This window comes from Lissotriton helveticus, chromosome 1_1, assembly GCF_964261635.1.
Source record: "Lissotriton helveticus chromosome 1_1, aLisHel1.1, whole genome shotgun sequence".
NCBI lineage: Eukaryota > Metazoa > Chordata > Amphibia > Caudata > Salamandridae > Lissotriton > Lissotriton helveticus.
This window is the reverse complement of record NC_136057.1, coordinates 1,915,115,322-1,915,138,449: the sequence shown is the minus strand read 5'-3', so window position 1 is coordinate 1,915,138,449 and position 23,128 is coordinate 1,915,115,322. Positions and strand designations below refer to the sequence as shown.

The 23,128-nt window shown below is 47.6% G+C and overlaps 1 protein-coding gene across 1 annotated transcript in view; it reads right to left on the bottom strand.

Annotated features, from left to right (window-relative positions):
- Positions 1–23,128, bottom strand: part of SHCBP1L (SHC binding and spindle associated 1 like) — a 1,483,415-nt gene that overhangs the window by 318,572 nt on the left and 1,141,715 nt on the right. Inside the window, exon 7 of the mRNA XM_078643195.1 lies at positions 9,369–9,522. Coding sequence (XP_078499321.1) covers positions 9,369–9,522 — 154 coding nt within the window. The remainder of the gene's footprint in view (positions 1–9,368; positions 9,523–23,128) is intronic.

Below are 23,128 nucleotides of genomic sequence, written 5' to 3'. Positions count from 1 at the left end.
CGATCCCTTTTGGGGATGCCAGCTTGCGTAATGTTGGCATTTTGCGTTGTGCAGTGTCGCAAACAGATCCAGGCGAGGCCTGCCCCATCGGGCGAATACAGAGCCGAGAAGTTGTTGATCCAGCTCCCACTCGTGGCACACCAAGCGTTGTCTGCTCAGAGAGTCCGCCAGGACATTGTCCGTCCCTGGGACATACTCTGCCCGAAGGGAAATGTGGTGTTGAAGTAGCCATTTCCAAATTCGTTGAGATTCTTGAGACAATGTCAAAGATCGAGTTCCCCCTTGTTTGTTTAGATAGTGCATTGTGGTGGTGTTGTCTGTTCTCACAAGCACTGGGGAATCTTTGATCCTGGGCAGGAACGCTTTTAATGCCAGGTAGACTGCCCTTAACTCAAGGAGGTTTATGTGCACTTGCTTCTCTGCAAGGGACCACTGCCCGTTGATTTGAAGGTCCTGAAGGAACGCACCCCATCCTTCCAGAGACGCATCTGTAGTTATCACATGTGGCGACATTGGAAGTATGAACGAAAGACCCTTCCTCAGATTCGGTGGGTGAAGCCACCAGTTCAGAGCATGGACGATGGTAGGAGTTATCCGGATTATGTAGTCGAAAGATCCCCTGGATTGAATCCACTGAGCGGATAGCACCTCCTGAAGTGGACGCATACGAAGCCGGCAGTGTGGAATCAACAGGATGTTGGAGGACATCATTCCTAACAGGGATTTGTACAGGCGCACCGTGATGGATTTTTTGGATTGAATCGGGCGGCTAAGGTCCTCAATTTCAATTGACGTTCCCGTGAAGGGAAAGCCTTTCTCTGAACAGTATCTAGGACAGCTCCTAGGAAAGTGAGACGCTGGGACGGCTGAAGGATGGATTTCTCTTCGTTGAGAGTAAGCCCCAGATTGTTGAAGAGCTGAAGACAGGCGTTGGAGGACTTGGTCGCGCCTGCGAAAGTAGGTGCCTTGACGATCCAGTCGATTTTGACTTCGTCGACGATGAGGCACTTGTCGACGGTGGCGTCGTCGACAACTTTTTGATCACAATAAGAGATGGAACAGACCTACCAGACGACGATGAGGATGTAGTAGTCGTCGACGTTGATGTTAAAGATGACGCCATCGACGTGGAAATAGTGGCTGTCGACGTTGTCACAGGCAGAGCTGAAGACGTCACCAAAGGTTTCTTGAAGGCAGGATCTTGTGGAGAAACCTTCACAGCAATGGCCTTAGAATGAACCTCTGAAGACTTGGGCGTCCTCTTTTGAGGTGGCTGCATAGATGGTCCTGGGGATGACGTTCTAGGCCTTTTGGGAGAAGAGTGTATACTCCTAATGGAACACTCACTCTCACCTGAAGCAACTGCTTGATCCCTGTCTTTGAGTCTCTGAAGCCATATCAGCAGGCGGCCCACTCTATCCTTGAGTTTTGGCTGAAAAAGTGAGGCAGACTTTACAATCCTTTGCTGAATGGTCTGGGTAGAGACAGTAAAGGCAGTCCTCATGCCTGTCATCCACATGAAGCCTCTTTTTGCCACAAGAGGCACAAGGTCTGAAGAGCCCCTTTTTTGGAGTATGAGCCATGGCTAAATGGAAAAATTCCTCACAGAAAGATAATTCTGAGACAAATTTGTGGAAAAAATCCAGAAAAACAAAGAAGCTGAGCAGAGCTCAGAGGAGACTCCCTTAGCACGACGTGCGTTAGAAAATCTGAGGGACTAGGGTTCCTTCCAGGAAGGTTCTAGAGGGTGGTGATATCTGATTGGCTCTTGGCCAACGTTTGGTCCTTTTTACAAAAGGACTTGGATATGTTACTAATGAGAGGCCTCTGGCCTATTACTATGTATAAGTCTTTATGACATTACTCTTTTATGTACCGGGGTCTCCCACCCCGACGACGGGGAATGATTCAGGCATGTGAATCTATGAAAGATACCCCTAATACTGGATAACAGAGGCTCACCTTATTTAAAAAGATTGGGAAGCACTGCTCGTCCCACTGAAGTATCCGCATCACTGGCAGCATCCAAGCAATACTGCTTGGTGAAGGTATGCGTGCTGGACCAGGTTGCCGCTTTGCAGATATGATGGAGAGGCACTCCAGCGTAAAGGGCTGTTGAGGAGGAGACCGCTCTCGTAGAATGCGCCCTTGGCAATGATTGCAACGGCCTTCCTGCTTGCTGGTGACAGAGACTGATTGCTGAGGACATTCAGCGGGCAATGGTCTGTTTAGAAACAGCGTATCCTTGATTTATCTTTCCATATGCTACAAAGAGCTGATCTGTGTTACGCAATGTAGCAGTCCGCTGAAGATAAAATTTAAGACATCTCCTGATGTCCAGGGAATGCAAAGCCTTCTCCGCTCTCGTTTGAGGATTAGGAAAGAAAGCTTTTAAAATCACTGGCTCGTTAAGATGAAAGTCGGATGGAACTTTAGGCATGTAGCTTGGATTGGTACGCAGCACCACCAAATTTGAGGTAAATTGTAAAAACTGAGATTTTATGGTGAATGCTTGAATGTCACTGACTCTACGTGCCGATGTCAGGGCTAGAAGGAGAGAGACCTTCCAGGAAAGGAACTTGAGATCCACTTTATGAATAGGTTCAAAGGGGTGACGCATGAGTTGAGAGAGTACCACGTTCAAGTACCAGGAAGGAGGTGGACGCCGAACAGGCAGGAACATCCGGAATAGGCCTTTGAAGAATTGTTGCATTATTCTAGTGGAATACAGAGAATTAGAGCCATCTTGACGGAATCTGGATATGGCTGCTAAAAACACCTTCAGTGTGGCATGAGACAAGCCCGACTTAGCCAGTTGAAGAAAAAATGGTAAGATCTGTTCTGGTTTCGCATGGAGTGGATGCAAATTGGCCGTGAGATACCAGGCACAAAACCTTTTCCATTTAAGTTTGTATGTTTTAACAGTAGCAGGCGCTCGAGCATTTGCTAAAACCTCTTTACACTCCTCTGGGATATTTAGATGGGCGAATTCAACGTATTGAGGAGGCAAGCTGTTAATTTCAAGGAAGCTGGGTCCGGATGACAAATTTGACCCTTCTGCATTGTCAGAAGATTCGGTATTGGTTGAAGTTGTATGGGATTGCACTCCGAGAGAAGTAGAAGCTCGGTGAACCAATATTGGCGAGGCCACCTGGGCGCGATGAGGATGAGGCGACATGGTTGCTGTTTCAATCAATCAATCAATCAATCATGCCATTTGTATAGCGCACTACTCACCCGGGAGGGTCTCAAGGCGCTTGGGGGGAGGGGTATGCTACTGCTCGAACAGCCAGGTCTTGAGTTGTTTCCTGAAGGCGAGATGGTCCTGGGTCAGCCGAAGGTGGATGGGGAGGGAGTTCCAAGTCTTGGCAGCCAGGTAAGAGAAGGATCTTCCTCCGGCGGTGGCTCTTCGGATGCGTGGTACGGCTGCGAGGGCGAGGCTGGTGGACCGTAGCTGGCGGGTGGGCGTGTAGAAGGTCAGGCGGTCGTTGAGGTACTTGGGGCCCAGGTTGTGGAGAGACTTGTGTGCGTGGGTGAGGAGCCGGAACGTGATCCTCTTGTCGACGGGGAGCCAGTGCAGGTTCCTCAGGTGGCTGGAGATGTGGCTGCGTCGGGGGACATCCAGGATGAGTCGGGCGGAGGCGTTCTGGATGCGCTGGAGTCTTTTCTGTAGCTTGGCTGTGGTTCCGGCATAGAGGGCGTTTCCGTAGTCCAGTCGGCTGGTGACGAGTGCCTGGGTGACAGTCTTCCTGGTCTCGGTCGGGATCCAGCGGAAGATCTTGCGAAGCATACACAGGGTGTTCTTTTTCCGGATGACCCTGGGAACCAAGGGAATCGGCGGAAAAGAGTATGCATATATCTGAGACCAGTTCATCGAAAGTGCATCCCTGCATGAGTCCTTGTGGGGAATCCAACTTGCAAAGAATGGGCATTTGCGGTTCTGCTTCGTCGCAAATACAAAAACAACAATTGATGGACAGAATGCAGAACAATGTCATACATTCACCCCAGTACAGAGATCTGGGCCTAAATCCATCGTTTTTTTGCACTCCACACCACCCCAGGTCAGACATGGCCATATGCAAATCATCCTTGACCCTGTGCCTCATGGGAACAGTCCAGCCCGAACTGCCAAGCCATGTCTTTCCTGGACGGGAATCAAGCATCCAAGGACCGGTTTCTGGCTATCAGCCGTCATCAGCCTGGTTAGCTTGACTCCAGTGGTGTGGAGAGCATGGGACTCACGTCTGAGCATACCCATCCAACTCGGCGTGACAAATGCAAAAACAACAATTGATGGACAGAATGCAGAACAATGTCATACATTCACCCCAGTACAGAGATCTGGGCCTAAATCCATCGTTTGTTTGCACTCCACACCACCCCAGGTCAGACATTGCCATATGCAAATCAGCCTTGACCCTGTCCCTAATGGGAACAGTCCAGCCCGAACTGCCAAGCCATGTCTTTCCTGGACCGGAATCAAGCATCCAAGGACCTGTTTCTGGCTATCAGCCGTCATCAGCCTGGATAGCTTGACTCCAGTGGTGTGGAGAGCATGGGACTCACATCAGAGCATACCCATCCCACTCGGGGTGACAAATGCAAAAACAACAATTGATGGACAGAATGCAGAACAATATCATACATTCAACCCAGCAAATAAGTCCAGGTCGGGATGACCCCACTCTTGAAAGACTCTGTCCAGAGTCGGCTGGTGAATTTCCCATTCGTGATTTGTCACTGTAGCTCTGCTGAGAGAATCCGCGAGCACATTGGACATTCCTGGAATGTGTGTAGCCCAAAGATTTATCCTGTGATGCAGAGCCCAATTCCAAATCTCCTGGGCCTGCTGAGAAAGAAGGGACAATTTTGTGCCCCCTTGTTTGTTCAAGTAATGCATACTTGTTGTATTGTCTGTTGTGATTAGAACTGTGGATCCGCGTATTACCGTTCCATAAGGGCCAGAACAATTGTTCTCAATTCTAGCAGGCTTATATGCCAATTCTTTTGAAGCGTATTCCATTTTCCATTGACAGTCATTCCCTGAAGGTGTGTCCCCCATCCTTCCAGGGAAGCATCCGTGGTGATGGTATATCTTGGCATCTTCGCCAGGAATAAACGCCCTACTTGCAGATTTTCCTTTTGAGTCCACCAAAGAAAAGCTTCTCTCATACGGTAGGTTATGGTGATCCTGTCGTCGAACAACCCTGAGACTTGAACCCATTGGAGGCTGAGTTCCTCTTGGAAAGGTCTCATCCGGAGACGGCAGTTGGGTATGAGAGGGATGCAGGATGATAGCATCCCTAGGAATAACTTGTATGTTCTTACTGAAACGTACTCTTTTTTCTGCAAGTTGAGGGCCATCTTGCAAATCTTGAGTTGTCTTTCTTTTGAGACAAAGGCTTGGGTGAGTCGAGTGTCTAATGTGGCTCCCAGAAACGATATCTTCTGTGATGGAACAAGATGGGATTTCTTGAAATTGACTGAAAGTCCCAGAGACTGGAATAGCGAGAGTCACCTTTGAACGTGTACTCTGGCTGCTCCTAGAGAATTGGCCTTGATAAGGCAATCGTCCAGGTACGGGAAGATTTGAATGCTTTCCAAGCGAAGATGCGCCGCCACCGGGGCTAAAATTTTTGTGAACACTCGGGGTGCTGAACGAAGCCCAAACGGGAGAACTTTGAATTGAAAGTCCCTGCCAGCCACTCTGAACCTCAAGAATTTCCTGTGCCTGGGGAGAATGGGTACGTGAAAGTAGGCATCTTGAAGGTGTAGGGTAGCCATGTGATCGCCTTGAGAAAGAAGCTGGAGGATTTCTTGAAGTGTTAACATCCGGAAGGACAGTTTCTTGAGGTATTTGTTGAGGGCACGTAGGTCGAGGATGGGGCGCCATTCCCCTGTTTTCTTTCGTATGAGGAAGAACCTCGAATAGAAACCGCTTTCTTTCTGGAATTGAGGAACTTTTCCGATTGCACCTTTTCGAATCATTATACTTATTTGGGAAAAAAGCTCTTTGAGGGATTTTGACAAATTCTAAAGTGTGTTCTCTGGCCACTACATTCAGGACCCACTTGTCCGTAGTAATTTTGGACCAATTTAAGAAGTAATGGGATATTCTTCCTCCAAATTTTGACTTTGGTATTTGCAGAGGTGGTGGCAGATGGCAGTTCTCATTGCCTCTTAGAGGAATCCCGTCCCCGATAAGAGGACTTTCTTTTCCCCTGCGAAAAGTTGTTGCCTCGCTGTCCGTATGTTTGTTGCTTATACGGCTGATATCGCGGGTTACCTTGTGTTGACTGGTACGAGCATTGTTGAGAGTAGCCCCCTCTATTTGAATAGGACCCACGTCCTTTTGCGCCACGAAAGGACAATTTGCGAAACTGCAGGTTTTCCAGTGACCTTGCGGTTTCTGTATCTTTCTTTATGGCCTGCAAGGCCTCGTCAATGTGCTGACCAAAGAGATATTCTCCATCGTAAGGCATATCTATTATTTTTGCCTGGACTTCTTGTCGGAAGGACGTTGACTTCAGTCATCCATGTCTCCTTAGCACTGCCGCGCCTGCCAATTGTCGGAAGCCCGTGGACGCCACATCTACGGCCGCATTAATCATTTCCGCAGAAGCGCACTCTCCTTCATGTAACACCTTCTTTGCTTCTGATCTCTCTGGTTCCGGAAGCTTTTCAACATATGGTGAAATATTTGACTACATCTGTCTATCATATCTCCCTAGTATTGCTAGGGAATTTGCTGCACAGATTGTAGTTGCAGCTATCGTCGACTCTTTTTTGCCAATGGAGTCCAGACGTCTGCGGTGGGGTAGTCACTTGTGAGGACGTGTTTCTAGCTCTTCTCTGGGCCGCTTGAGTGACAACGGACTCTGTCTTAGCTTGTCCTATAAGGCATGCAGGTGATGTGAGGGCCGCCTTGTACTTTTTATCTATATGAGCCAAGACTGCAGGTAAAGAATTTGGAGTGGACATGATTTTTAGTCCCTCCTTCCAAATGAAATCTATTATTGGGATTGTCCTCACTTGTCTGTGTGGCTGATCTTTAAAATCATACAAAAAACAATCCTCCTGTTTAGCTTCCATATTAATTTGAAATCTCCTCGTTGCTCTTTCCATTACTAGATGAAATCCCCCAATGTCCACAGGTGGAGAGTCCGCAGCATGAGGAGCAATAGGTGATGGGGTTTGCGTCTGGTAATCATCCCACTCCGACAGTACGGATTGATCGTCTACTTCTCCTTCCTCTCTGTCATCATCGGTGGTGATACACTCCTGCGTATGGTGTGATTGTGCCGGAGAAGGTAGAATTGCGGCACGTACGTCCGGTGCTAGTGTCAGAGGAGATTGCCTTGGGGCTCTAAAGGCTGAAACAGGAGTTGAGGCATGGGTGTTGCCGGAATTGATCCTGCCGATTCAGATGGCGGGAACCGGCGGTAGTAGTCACTTAACATATATTGTAGGTTGTTAAGGAGGTCTAACGGCATCTGTGACGTTGGTACTGCAGCAGGGGTTTGAGCAACCGGTTCGGGAAAACCTTCTTCTTCCTGATCTTCCTCCTGCATCTTTATAAATAGTTCTGAAAGACTTCTGGCCTCCCGGAACCTGTCGTCCTCGTCAGATTCTTCACCATCATCATCTTCTTCTGAGTCCAGAAGCTGGTCAGGCAACTTCAATGGTGAAAGAGGCGTTAGAGTGGACCCTCTTCTTTGCAATAAGGAAGCCCCCGACAACGGTGAAGTAAAAGAGGCACCAGATGGAGCAGCGGACCAAACCTGTATATCCGTAGAGGATATAAGGATAAAAGAAGAGGCGTCGACTGACACACCGTCGACGGCATCGTCTACGGGGATATTGTATGCTTCGTCGACAGGGCAATTAATATCAACGATGTTGTCGACGACGAGGCAATCTTCGCCGACGAAGTCTTTGCCGATGATGTAGTCTTCGTCGACGCCGTAGCTTTCGACGACGATATAATTCTCGCCGACGATGTCGCTGTTGACGACGGTGGAATCCTTGACGACGATGTCGCCGTCGATAGACTTCTCGTGACGGCGCGGTAGTCGACGGTAAAGTGGACTCCGTCGACGAGGGACCCGTCGACGGGATGACTTTCGTCGACGGACTAAGCTTCGTCGACGAAGGAACGTCGACGCTTGATGGTAGTATCTTCGTCGACGAGATAGGTCTAACTGATACCGAGACCATCGTCGATGGTGAAGAAGCCGACGACATCAGCATCTGAGGTCTTGGTGAAGAGAAAGTAACCGTCGACGTGGAGGATATACTGTAGACGGTAACCGTCGACGAGGTCTTTTTCTGAGGTAAAGTTTTTTCTGACAGTCTTTTAGGTGTTAAAGACTTAGCAGACTTTCTCGGGGGCGAACTAGGTTTAGATTTAGAAGGTGGAGAAGACTTTTTTGCGGTAGAAGAGGAAGGCAAGCTAGGATCCTTAGCTCTTCTTAACACCTTAGCCCCAGGAGAATATGCCTCTTCCTCAATCTTCCTCTTTCAGGAAGACATAGTAGACCGCAAAGCCAGACTTCCTACCTCAGATAGAGGATTATCCTGGTCCTTGATCTTCTGTAACCATAGTAGAAGACGACCTTCCCTGTCTCTGAGGGTCTTCTGAGGAAAGGTTCTGCAGATCTTACAATCCTTTACCTCACAGTCCGGATACAGGCAATAAATGCACTTTTTGTGGGGTTCTACTTTAAAAAGCCTAAGCTTCCCACAAGACTCACATGGTCTGAAGAGAGATTTTGAAGATGACATTCCAAAAATATGAAGAAAACCCAGTCAGGTTGAGAAGTACTGAGCAGAGCTCAGGAAGACTCCCTTCACACAAAATGCGGTAGAAAATCTGAGAGCCTGAGCCTCTGGGGAGAACATTCTAGTGGGTGCTAGCGCCTGATTGGCTCCAGTTTGGTCGATTCAAAATGACTAGGATAGTCATGAGTGTGAAAGTTTTTTACACTGTAGCTTAGGGCTACTTTACTTCCTGGTTGGTTATTACCAAGAGTTTTGGTTTCTGATATACAATTTATTGCTTTTTTATGTACCGTGGGACCTCCCACTCCGACGACGAGAAATGATTCAGGCATGTGAATCTATGAAAGACACCCCAATACTGGAGAACATAAAAGATCCTACAATGCGGAAATAAAAGTGCCTGTGCTTTTAGTGTACATTTCAATATCACAATCAATCACAGATAATAACGCCCCTTGACAACCGATAGGCATGGCTCCTTCAGAAGGCACACCGTAAAAATATTTTCAGAATAGATATAAAAAAAATCCCCCAAAATATTCTGTATTACGGGACATGAATAAAGTCAGGTGTTAAGTACTAACCTTTAATGGTAATGTCATCAGTTAATAAAGCAAGGCCTACAGCCTGATACTCTCCTGGGAAAATGACAATGGTATCTCCACAATAGCAATTGTCCAGTGCTGTGTCCAAATGATCATGTTGCTGAAGTAGAGTATCAGCAGAAAAATCTTTAACCTATATGACAAAATATCAATAAATTAAAAAAATCGTAAAATGGCTTGTCTAAATATTCCGACGAATCGAACAGACAAAACTATGCATGCAAGATGATTTTATTTTCAATTAAACCAGCAGTGTGGGATTGCAGAACGTTGCAGATGATTGTTGAAAATAACAATCGAAGAATGCACAATTAAGTTTTAATGCTTACTTATTCCTTTCTTTACAGGTAAGACTGGAAACGACTCTTCGATGCATGCTGGACTCTTCAACACTCATTTAACACAGAGAAAACAACTTTTTCCTAATAAAAAAACTCCGCCTGTGCACAGACACTATTTTGGGTTTATGGGTATACCTTTATTACTGGAATATAAATGTATACAACCGGCCAAACCTCCCCTTCTTTTCTCACTTCTCAAGTCAAAATAAACTATAACTCAGGGCAGCTGCAACTCTTCTTAACAAGCAACATTAAAAAGTGGAGGGTAAAATACTTGAATTAATCTTTGCTAATGGGGTTACTTCTCAGCCCATCGTTTATTTTCCTAATATTCCACTGGTTTCTTCGGTGTACTATTCTTGCACCATTGGGAGTAATTACAATGTACATTAAACATATGCTTCCTCTACAGCATGGCCAATGGGCCAAACAGAAAAGGGAGCCTGTGTGCTCTGGCAGAAAAGAACCATGACTTTTATAGCGCATAAAACCTCTTTGGGGCCGTAACAATCAAAGCCATCCTGTAGTGTAGTTCCTATATTCCCAATAGGCTCTGCGCATTGGAATAGTGTATCCTGTAGTTTAGACTTGGGACTGAAGTCGACTAGGTCTCTACCGAATATACTAAACTTAATTGTGTGTGTGCCAGCTAGCTCAGAGGTCACTAGAAACTTTCTCGAATGAACAAGAAGGGTTAGTTTCTGATAACCGCTTAAAACATGACAACTTTGTTCCCCAAGAATAAGAAATGTATCTCTAGAGTCGCGGAAACAATAGATAGTTATTTCACTCAGTCAATCGTGCATGCTTCATTTCACCAGAGGTGCAGAGAAAATAGAGAGACGGGCGTTTTCAATAAAATATATTTATTGAACCGTCTTCTTTCTCAAGAATAAGAAATGAACTGCTGCAATCGTAATACGTGCTGTAAAGTACAATGCGTAGAGTACGAAGAGTATTATAAAATAATACTGTAAAACATGATATGGTTTCTAAGCCATAAAATACCTAAAATGCATAAAATACATACAGTGATAAATAATGACTACAAGTACTCAACTGGTGCTTCTAAAATACGCCTACCCCGGTGTACCTAACCTAGGTCTAGTACAAGGGAAGAAGTAAGTAAGGTGTAGCCTAGTTTTAGTATTCTTTGCCAAGAATCTAATCCAAGAATTCTCTTAGGGTCTAATCAGCTCCGTACCGTGGTTTTAGAATGTAGGAGGTCTAGTATCTCTCTCTCTCTCAGGACTCGATTTCCCAGCAACCCGCAAGGGTAGCCTGGAAACATTGGAGCTGGATTTCTCGGCAGGAGAAAATACAGCGTCTCTCAGTGCGTCAGCTGGAGGGTCAGCTTCCTTCGGCACTTGCTGCAGCAGAGCGCGTCGGGCAAGTAGAGTCGAACTGCTTCAAACCACTGTGCGTTTGTTTGGACAAGTGTGGGCATATTTATACCTTGAAGGTGCCGAGTTTGATGTAAGATTGGACAAAATAACGTAATTAGAGACTTAATTCTCTGAAAACTACATGATTTCTTGGATAAATTAAAATTTATGCAGGGGGAAGTCCCTGACTGATGAAGGCGGGTTTTCCAAGAAATCGTTGTAGATTTTCGGAACTAGTGGAAGTAGCCAAGCCGTATTAGGACTACTTGAGCTATGTCTTAATATGGTTATGATTTCTAGTCTAGTGTAGTTCCTATATTCCCAATAGGCTCTGCGCATTGGAATAACATAAATGATAGCTTAGACGTAGGACTTAGGTCGACTAGGTCTCTATTGAATATGTTAGACTTAATTATGAATGCCAACTAGCTTAGAGGTCACTAGAAACATTCTCGAATTCACAAGAAGGGATTAGTTTCTGACAACCACATAAACCTGACAACTTTGCTCCCTCAAGAATAAGGAGTGTACCTCCAGAGTCGCGGAAACAATAGATAGCTATTTTACACAGTCAATCGTGCATGCTTAGTTTCACCAGAAGTGCAGAGAAACAGAGAGACGGGAGTTTTTAATAAAATAGGTTATTTATTGAACAGTCTTCTTTCTCATGCAAGAGAAGTAAATTGCTACAATCGCAATACTTGTCATCAAGTAAAGTGCGTACAGTAAAAGGAGTATTATAAAATAGTACTGTAAAAGCATAGTATGGTGTCTAAGCCATACGGTGTTTAAAATGGATAAAATACATACGATGATAAAATAATGACTAAACATACTCAACTGGTGCTTCTAAGATACGCCTACCCCGGTGTACCTAACCTGAGCCTAGTACAGGGAAAGAGTAAGTGAGATGTAGTTTGAGTTAAGATAGTTTCTGCCAGGAATCTAAATCAAGAATTCTCTAAGGGTCTAATCAGCTCCGTACCTTGGTTATAGAATGAAGGCGGTCTTGTATCTCTCTCTCAGGACTTGATCTCCCAGCAACCCGCAAGGGTGACAGGGAAACACTGGAGCTGGATTTCTCGGCAGGAGAAAAGACAGCTTCGGCACTTGCTTGAGCAGGGCGTCGGGCAAGTAGACAGTCGATCTGCTCCAAACCGCAGTGTGTTTTGCTAGGGCAGATGCTGGTATATTTATACCTGGAAGGTGCCGAGTTTGACGTAAGGTTGGACATAAGACGTCACTGTGAGAGGTTGGCCTGATATATGATGCTCACTAGTTCTAGTGATCACCTTGTATCAGTCCAAACAACCCTTATGGTGATTGGTTGTAAGTCAACCTTATAGACCAGCTATCCTAATGGTAGCATGGACAAAGCAGTCTTAGGCTAAACTCTTTTGGCATGTGAAGCCAGCTGTTTTACCACAATATAACCCCTTGAATACCAGATGAAAGGACACCACACAGGTTGTTATGAAAATAAACAGTATATTTATTAATAACAACACCTCTGAACTCTTTATGAGGTCACAGGGCTAAGCACATGACAATCTCTTAAGAAAAATACGACAAGTTGCACGAAATTACAATGGTGCCTTAGGGTCACGACAAACCATATACTAAGTAAGTGGAATGTGAAAGTCGATAAAAGGAATGGAGCTGTCCAGAGGCTGTAGGATCGATGGGACCACGCTACACTGACTCTAGGTAAGTAATAGGAGGCCCACGGAACGCGTGTGCAGAGTGTGAACTCACACGCGAGATGCGTAACAACGTCTATGGACAGTACAGTTCAAGTTAAAGGTGAGTATGGACAATCCTGACTAGTTATGACAAAAACGACTGTGGAACTGGACACTAGGGCAGTTAGACTACCCTTGAGCACCGAAATGCTCTCGTTACCTCACCCACGGGCTTCGGGTGCATAGGTGCCAAAGTGTGTCGGGTTCTCGCGTTGAAGTCAATGGAGCCTGAAAGAAAAGATGCTGCAGGCGACCAGGAGGAAGATGTCCGGTGCGATCCAAGGGTGGATCGGTGAAGAAGAAGACCTGAAAGCAGAGGGGACAGTGTTCAAAGTCACTAGCCGGTGACCGGCGTGGAACCAGGAAGGAACCAGGTGCTGTTGTCGCGATCAGGTGAAGAGTGGACGCTTGACTCTGCAGCCACGTGGACCAGGAGGTGTCTTCGACGACCCGGATGGAGGCACGAGCTGTCCCACATAGGCTCTCGCTGTCGGTGGTGTCAGATCCGGAATTGGAGTCAACAGGCCTTGGCAAAAGCAACCCACGCGGTGAGCGGAAAAGACGTCTGGTGCGGACTAGGAGAGTCCGGGGTGCCCCTCTTTTGGAAGGGAGCAAGGGCCAGTCTGGAGCAACCAGACCAGCAGCAAAGATTCAAAGGTTCGTCGTCTAGGAGGCAACTAGCCAGCCGGCAAGTGACCAGACAACGCGAGAAGGGCCCCACGCAGATCTCGTGGATGCTGGAGGGCTGATCTTCGGTGCAGGAGCTGCTCGGGGCTGGGGCTTCTCAGTCCCCAAAGCACTTGGTCGAGTTTACCTCGGGAGTCGTGCTGGAAGCGAAGTGCAGGTTCGTTCAAGATGGCCGGTCCCACGTGTCTCGTCGCACCCACGGGTCTCAGCTGTGCTGCAGATGTAGGTTGAGGTCGGAGAGGTCTGGGAATCCGGGTCTCGTCGGGCTCTGAAGTCTGGATCCTCGAGGGAAGACGACAAAGTGAAGCCGCTGGACGTTTGATGGTGCCTGCAGTTGCAGGGTGGACACTCCTTGCCCACAAGGGAGATTTTCTTCAGTCTTCTGTGGAGCAGAACGTCGAAGTCCAGAGTTTCTTCTTGTAGAGTAGTTCAGGATTAATCTAATCTGGAATGGGACCAGCTCCTACCTTTATCCTGCTAAAGGGGGCTGCACTACTGACTAGGTCCCTCCCCTGGGTGGGACCAGGAAGGGGGGTGGTTACACCCCCTATCCTTTGTCCGGTTTCGCGCCAGAGCTGGGGCAGGGATGCCCCAGCAACTGGTTTGAACCGGTGTGTGCACAGGGCACCTTGTGTGCCCCAGGCATGTCTCATTCCTTTCAGGCCTATCCTACCCAATACACAAAATCTTGTCTGGGGTGGTGCTAGCACCTCCCAAGGCAGGAAACCCTTTGTCCAAGCCGCCCTCGCTTGAAGGACTCCCAGCAGCAGGAGGTCAGACTTGAGTCTGTGGTGGCAGCATCCATTTTGTGATGCCAAGGCTCGAGTTAACTTTAACCGGGGTTCACAGTTACATACATGTCGTGTCCCTCTAGAAGGGTGGAATGCTACCCCCGTCGCCAGAATTGGCGAGGGGGTAGTATTCCAAATCGTATGACAGCTTACTCGACATGTTTTGATAATGTTATACCAGAGTTAGCATTTAACCGCGAGGTTGATAATGCACTTAAGAGTATATGGTATAGCGTTATCATGGAACAGCTATTAGGACTTGGTTCCGCAAGCTGCAAACGGGCTCAGCTCATGCAAGAGCACCATCTCACATAATTCCAAGCACTCTGCCTTCAGGATTGATAAGGCCTTCCATAGGAGTGACTGATAGGAATATATGTGTCCATTTTAGGGTTAGATATAGGTATACTATATCTACAGCAAAGGGTGATTACACCACCTTGCCCCAGCTGTCGTGCAGCCAGTTGTGTCAGTTTTAGATGGCCAGCCAGGGGTGGCATAATACATGCTTCAGCCCCTGGTAGGTATAGGAATAACAGGAGAAAACCCATAGACCTCGTTGGGATGGGTGTATCGTGTAAGCAAGAACAATTCCCAACAGGATTTATGTAGAGACAGTTTCAAAAGTGTATGCAATATGCATTACAAAGGAGGAAGAGACAAGGAGTCAATTGATTTTTAGAGGAGGTGGTATAATTTACCAAGAAGCAAGGGAAAAGATCATTCATATGTCAATACAGTTTGAAACAGCACTGTACAGAGCGGATCTTGTGACAACCCAGTGACACTTGGTGCAAGGTGATATATACAATATGGTGATAGTGAATGTGCAAGTGCTTAAAAACAACAGCATTGGCGACGCATTAACCGAAGTATTTACATCAAATAATGGCTCCGAAAAACAAGTTATAATCACTCGAAACACAGTTATTTATACAGGAGCACAAGACGTGATATGCGTCGTAAAATTCAAGCTGTACAGTCGACGGCGTTTCGATCCCTTTTAGTCGGGATCGTCATCAGGACAGGGTTGTCGATGGAAACAGTGAGTTATACCCAGGCGGGCGAGCGAGGGTATTTGAAGTCCGATTGGTCACTCAATGGTCGATCGCTGATAGAAGCTTTGACTTGAACAGCGGGCGGGACTTGCTGCGCCTGATTTAAGCAGGGCGGCAGAAGGCAAAAGGGGCTCTTCTGGTGGATGGGCTGCCGGCAGTGAATGCGGGAGTATAGCGTTATCATGGAAAAGCTATTAGGACTTGGTTCCGCAAGCTGCAAACGGGCTCAGCTCATGCCAGAGCACCATCTCACATAATTCCAAGCACTCTGCCTTCAGGATTGATAAGGCCTTCCATAGGAGTGACTGATAGGAATATATGTGTCCATTTTAGGGTTAGATATAGGTATACTATATCTACAGCAAAGGGTGATTACACCACCTTGCCCCAGCTGTCGTGCAGCCAGTTGTGTCAGTTTTAGATGGCCAGCCAGGGGTGGCATAATACATGCTTCAGCCCCTGGTAGGCCCTGGGTACACCTATGCCCTGGATACCTAAGGTAAACTGTACAGGGACTGATAAGGTGGCCCAGTACCAATTGGTAAATGCACCTAAAGTACATGGTTGTCAGTTTAGAGAGAGAACAGCTAGGCTGTGGGTCTGATTAGCAGGCCCACAGCCAGGGAAAGTCGTAAACCAGTGAAGCAAAAAGCAAAAATCTGGGGTGACCATAGGATTGCAGACCCCACTCGCCTACATAACCCCCCCCCCCCAAACTTAGGGACATTAAACTAACCTTGACCAGGTGAGTCTTCCTGTTCTAAGTGGAAATACCTGGAGAGACCATCTGCATTGCCATGGTCAGTCCCTGGTCTGTGCTACACTGTAAAGTCCATCCCCTGTAGGGAAATGGACCACCTAAGAAGTTTGGGGTTTTCACCCTTCATCTGATTTAGCCATAAGAGGGGCTTATGGTCGGTCTGAATCTTGAAGTGAGTTCGAAACAAGTATGGCCTCAACTTCTTCAGGGCCCAAACCACAGCAAAGGCCTCCCTCTCAATAGCTGACCAACGTTTCTCTCTAGGGGTCAGCCTTCTGCTTATAAAAGCAATGGGCTGGTCATGACCATCAATATTCAGTTGAGATAGAACAGCTTCCACATCCAACTCAGATGCATCTGTTTGGACAATGAAGGTTTTGGAGTAGTCAGGACTCTTGAGAATAGGTGCAGTACACATGGCCTGCTTTAGGTCATCAAATGCCTTCTGACAGCTAACTGTCCACTGAACTTTCTTTGGCATTTTCTTGCTTGTCAGGTCATTAAGGGGTGTCACAATGGACCCATAATTCTTGACAAACTTCCTATAGTAACCAGACAGGCCCAAGAAAGCTCTGATCTGTGTCTGGGTGGTTGGAGGAGCCCAGTCCTTTATGGCCTGTATCTAGCTCTCCAATGGTTGAACCTGGCCTCCACCCACAAGGTGGCCCAGGTACACAACCTGACTCTGCCCTATCTGGCACTTAGTAGCCTTGATAGTGAGGCCTGCCTTTTGCAGGGCCTCCAAAACTTTCCTCAGGTGGATCAGGTGATCCTCTCAGGTGGAGCTAAAGACAGCAATATCATCTAGATATGCTGCACAGAAGTCATCCAACCCAGTGAGAACTTGGTTCACCAACCTTTGAAAAGTGGCAGGTGCATTTTTCAAACCAAAGGGCATCACCACAAATTGGTAATGACCTCCTGGGGTAGAAAATTCTGTTTTGGCCTTGGCATCCTCAGCTAACCTGATCTGCCAATAACCAGCTGTTAGGTCAAATGTACTTAAGAAAGTTGCATAAGCCAACTTGTCTATCAGTTCATCTGCCCTAGGTATTGGATGGGCATCTGTCTTAGTGACAGCAAGCATTGAGACCCCTGTAGTCCACACAAAACCTCATCTCTCTCTTACCATCCTGGGTGTGAGGTTTAGGCACTAGAACTACAGGACTAGCCCAAGGGCTCTCTGAGGGTTCAATGACTCCCAATTCCAACATCTTTTGAACTTCATTCTTAATGCAGTCCCTGACGTGGTCAGGTTGCCTGTAGATTTTACTCTTGACAGACAGACTGTCACCAGTGTCCACCTCATGGATGCACCAGTTTGTCTGACTGGGGTCAGTGAGAACATTTGCCTGAAGGATTGAAGAACCTGTTTACAATCCTCTTGTTGATGTTCAGAGAGGCTGTCAGAAAAGACTACACCATCTACTGACCCATCATCAGGGTTCTGAGTGAGCAGGTCTGGGAGAGGGTCACTCTCTTCCTCCTGCCCCTCATCTGTGACCATGAGCAAGCCCATGTCCTCCCTGTTGACAAATGCCTTGAGCCTGTTTACATGAAGCACCCTGTGGGGGCTCCTGGGAGTTACCATGTCCACCAAGTAGGTGACTTCTCCCTTTTGCTCAATGATGGTATGGGGTCCAGACCACTTGTCTTGGAGAGCTGCTGGGGCCACTGGCTCCAACACCCACACCTTCTGTCCTGCATGGTAAACAGTTAGGACGGCCTTTTGGTCATGCCAAGCTTTTTGAAGTTCTTCTTGGCTGGCCTCAAGGTTTTTAGATGCCTTCTCCATGTAATCTGCCATCCTGGAGCGGAGACCAAGTACATAGTCCACTATGTCAAGCTTAGGCTTTTTGAGAGGTAACTCCCATCCTTCCTTCACAAGACATAGGGGTCCTCTTACAGGATGCCCAAACAGAAGCTCAAAAGGGCTGTAAGCAACCCCCTTCTGTGGGACCTCTCTGTAAGCAAACAGGAGGCAGGGTAAAAGGATGTCCCATCTTCGCCTAAGCTTTTCAGGTAACCCTTTTATCATTCCTATGAGGGTCTTGTTGAATCTCTCAACAAGCCCATTGCACTGTGGGTGATAGGGTGTGGTAAATGTGTAATTTACACCACACTCCTTCCACATTGCAGTCAAGTATCCTGACATGAAGTTTGCACCTCTGTCAGAGACAACCTCCTTAGGAAACCCCACTCTGGAGAAAACTCCAAGTAGGGCCCTGGCCACAACAGGAGCTGTAGTGGTCCTAAGGGGAATAGCTTCTGGATACCTGGTGGCATGATCCACTACCACCAGTATAAATCTGTGCCCAGATGCTGTTGGGGGGTCCATTGGTCCAACAATGTCTATCCCCACTCTTTCAAAGGGTACCCCCACCACAGGTAGTGGTATGAAGGGGGCCTTTGTTGTGCCACCTGATTTGCCACTGGCTTGGCAGGTGATACATGAGCGACAAAACTCTTTAGTGTCCTCAGACATATGGGGCCAGTGAAAGTGTGAGGCAAGCCTGTCCCAAGTCTTGTTCTGGCCTAAGTGACCTGCAAGGGGAATCTCATGGGCTAAGGTGAGAAGGAAACCTCTAAGAGACAAGGGGATGACCAGCCTCCTGGTAGCACCAGGTTTGGGGTCTCTTGCCTCAGAGTATAGGAGTCCATCTTCCCAATATACCTTATGGGCACCTGTAGCATTCCCTGCAGCCTCAGCAGCAGCCTGCTGTCTGAGGGGTTCAAGAGAGGAGCAGTCTAATTGGGCCTGTCTCAAGTCTGCCCTGGAAGGTCCCCCTGTCCCAAGAAACTCAACCTGATCAGGTTCAAGCTCTTCTAGGACAGTTCCGTCTGGGGTCTCTGGGTCAGCCTCCTGAGAGGGCTGATCCTCAACCTGAGGCAGGGGGGAAGGATCTGCCTTAACCCTACCATTCCTTCTCTTGTGTAGTGTCTGGTCCATTCTTCCAGGATCCAGCACTTGTTCAGCTGGGCATTTCTTGGCCTGTGACCTAGTCACAGCAAGGACATGTGAGGAGAGACCTAGCATTTCTACATGAGTCCTGTACTCCACATCTGACCACAGTGAGGATTCCAAATCATTGCCCAATAGACAATCTACTGGGAGGTCTGAACTAACTACAACCCTTTTGAGGCCAGTTACCCCTCCCCAGGAGAAATTAACAACTGCCATACTGTGATTGGTAGTGACATTGCTAGCATTGGTCACTAGGTAATCTGAACGTAGCATGATCTGGTCAGGGTCCACAAATGTTGGTGTCACCATAGTGACACTGGCACATGTGTCCCTGTAGGCCTGAGCCATTTTTCCATTGATTAAAGGCGTTTGTCTGTATTTGCCCAGAGTACTAGGACTTACAGTAGGGGTCATATCCATGTCCCCAGTACAAACAAGAACTGCCTGAGTCGGTATCCTAACTAAGTCAGAACCCACCTCAGTTCCCAGGGTTAACCCAACTATAGCCTTGGGAGGTACACTACCACTACTAACTGTACTAGGGGGTGCAGGTGTCTTAGGGACAGTAGTGGTAGGAGTTTGGCCTTTCTTGGTGCACTCACTAAACCAGTGAGTCTTACTTTTACAGTATTGGAACCATGGTTTCTTAGGACCATCATTCTTCTTCTTTTGGGAATTCTGGGACCCACCCTCCTTAGGTTGTTGGGGCCCTGTTGAAGACTTCTGGTCATTTTGCTTTTTCTCATTACCCTTCTGGTCTACTTTCTTCTGGCCGCCACCCTGGTTCTGGTTCTGCTGCTTGACCCTTGTCCTGACCCATCTGTCTGCCTTCTTTCCCAATTCTTGGGGAGAGGTCAGATCTGAGTCAATCAAGTGCTGATGCAACAACTGGTTCTGACAATTATTTAAGATTTGCTCTCTCATAATTAGATGATACAATCCTGTGTAATCAGTAACTTTACTACCCAGTAACCAGCCTTCCAATCAACAAAGTCAGTCCAATCTTGAGCCTGACATTTCTGGGTGTCTCTGAACATTAACCTGTACTGTTCAGTGGTTAAGCCAAACCCATCAATCAGTGCATTTTCAAGACTTGGTAATCATTAGCATCCTCATTTCTAACAGTGAGGAGCTTATCTCTACCTTTACCTTCAAAGGAGAGCCACAAGATAGCTGCCTTCTGACTCTGGGGTACCTGCTGTACTTTGCAGGCTCTCTCCAAAGCAGTTATCCACTTGTGGATATCATCTCCTGTCTTATAGGAGGGCACTATTTTACTCAGGTTTCTAGTATCAAAACCCCTTTCTCTATCCCTAGGGATATTGCTGCCACCAGTGGGGACTACCCCACTCAACTGTTGCTCTCTAGCAAAGGCAAGCTTCTCTTTGGCAAGGGCAAGTTCTTCCCTTTGGATCCTCAGATTAGCCTCCTTCATCTTTGCCTCATGCTCTCTCCTCTGAGGGGAAGTCATCCTCCTCTGAGCAGATGCATGAGAGGCACGAGAGTGCACAGATCTATTGGAGTCCCTGGAATGAGACCTATCTCTTTTTTTACTTCATAGTTAGGCCTGCTTAGGTTCAGCACTGGGGGTCCCCCAGTTCCTTCCCTATGTAGGTCTAAGTTGGCCCTTGTGAGTCTGCTGACTATCACAGAACCTTTGTCTGCCTCATCCCCAGAGGGTTCCTCATCCTCCTCCTCCCCATCTACATCTTCTGTTTCAGGGAGATCTGGATCACCACGAGTACCTTCTAAGGCTGGCATGCTCCTATCTGGATTAGAGGGGTCTGTGTCAGCAGCCCTTCTGGCATCATATGTCTCTAAGAGACCTAACAGAAAAGGAGTGGTAGGGTTAGAACCCTGTTTCAATTTCCTGGAGGTACAAAATTGTCTCATCTCCTGGAAACTGAGAGCTGCATATCTGGAAAGGACCTGTGGAGGGTCACTAACCACTAGGGGAGTCTCTGAGGACTCTCCATGGTTAGACATGCTTTCTAGTGAGGTGCAAGTGATGCACTTACCTACACTATGGGTTTTCCTACTGATCCCTTGCTTAGAAATGTAGTCAGGGTGTGCTAGGCCCTTTCTACTACAACAGCTGGTTCAGTAGAACTCAAGAGTATTTCTAAGCTTGTTATATGTACCTAGAGTACCTTATGTGATCTTTCAAATGATATTTCAAGATTATATGTGGTAAAAACAACAGCAAGCTCAAATCCCAACCGCTGCACACCAATGTGAGAAGTTGGCCTGATATATGATGCTCACTAGTTCTAGTGATCACCTTGTATTAGTCCAAACAACCCTTATGGTGATTGGTTGTAAGTCAACCTTATAGACCAGCTATCCTAATGGTAGCATGGACAAAGCAGTCTTAGGCTAAACTCTTTTGGCATGTGAAGCCAGCTGTTTTACCACAATATAACCCCTTGAATACCAGAAGAAAGGACACCACACAGGTTGTTATGAAAATAAACAGTATATTTATTAATAACAACACCTCTGAACTCTTTATGAGGTCAGAGGGCTAAGCACATGACAATCTCTTAAGAAAACAAAACTACGACAAGTTGCACGAAATTACAATGGTGCCCTAGGGGCACGACAAACCATATACTAAGTAAGTGGAATGTGAAAGTCGATAAAAGGAATGGAGCTGTCCAGAGGCTGTAGGATCGATGGGACCACGCTACACTGACTCTAGGTAAGTAATAGGAGGCCCAAGGAACGCGTGTGCAGAGTGTGAACTCATACGCGAGAAGCGTAACAACGTCTATGGACAGTACAGTTCAAGTTAAAGGTGAGTACGGACAATCCTGACTAGTTATGACAAAAACGACTGTGGAACTGGACACTAGGACAGTTAGACTACCCTTGAGCACCGAAATGCTCTTGTTACCTCACCCACGGGCTGCGGGTGCATAGGTGCCAAAGTGTGTCGGGTTCTCGCGTTGAAGTCAATGGAGCCTGAAAGAAAAGATGCTGCTGGCGACCAGGAGGAAGATGTCCAGTGCGATCCAAGGGTGGATCGGTGAAGAAGAAGACCTGAAAGCAGAGGGGACAGTGTTCAAAGTCACTAGCCAGTGACCGGCGTGGAACCAGGAAGTAACCAGGTGCTGTTGTCGCGATCAGGTGAAGAGTGGACGCTTGACTCTGCAGCCACGTGGACCAGGAGGTGTCTTCGACGACCAGGATGGAGGCACGAGCTGTCCCACGCAGGCTCTCGCTGTCGGCGGTGTCGGATCCGGAATTGGAGTCAACAGGCCTTGGCAAAGGCAACCCACGCGGTGAGTGGAAAAGACGTCTGGTGCGAACTAGGAGAGTCCGGGGTGCCCCTCTTTTGGAAGGGAGCAAGGGCCAGTCTGGAGCAACCAGACCAGCAGCAAAGATTCAAAGGTTCGTCGTCTAGGAGGCCACTAGCCAGCCGGCAAGTGACCAGACAACGCGTCGAGCAGCAAACAAGCAGAAGGGCCCCACGCAGATCTCGTGGATGCTGGAGGGCTGATCTTCGGTGCAGGAGCTGCTCGGGGCTGGGGCTTCTCAGTCCCCAAAGCACTTGGTCGAGTTTACCTCAGGAGTCGTGCTGGAAGCGAAGTGCAGGTTCGTTCAAGATGGCCGGTCCCACGTGTCTCGTCGCACCCACGGGTCTCAGCTGTGCTGCAGATGTAGGTTGAGGTCGGAGAGGTCGGGAAATCCGGGTCTCGTCGGGCTCTGAAGTCTGGATCCTCGAGGGAAGACGACAAAGTGAAGCCGCTGGACGCTTGATGGTGCCTGCAGTTGCAGGTGGACACTCCTTGCCCACAAGGGAGATTTTCTTCAGTCTTCTGTGGAGCAGAACGTCGAAGTCCAGAATTTCTTCTTGTAGAGTAGTTCAGGATTAATCTAATCTGGAATGGGACCAGCTCCTACCTTTATACTGCTAAAGGGGGCTGCACTACTGACTAGGTCCCTCACCTGGGTGGGACCAGGAAGGGGGGTGGTTACACCCCCTATCCTTTGTCCGGTTTCGCGCC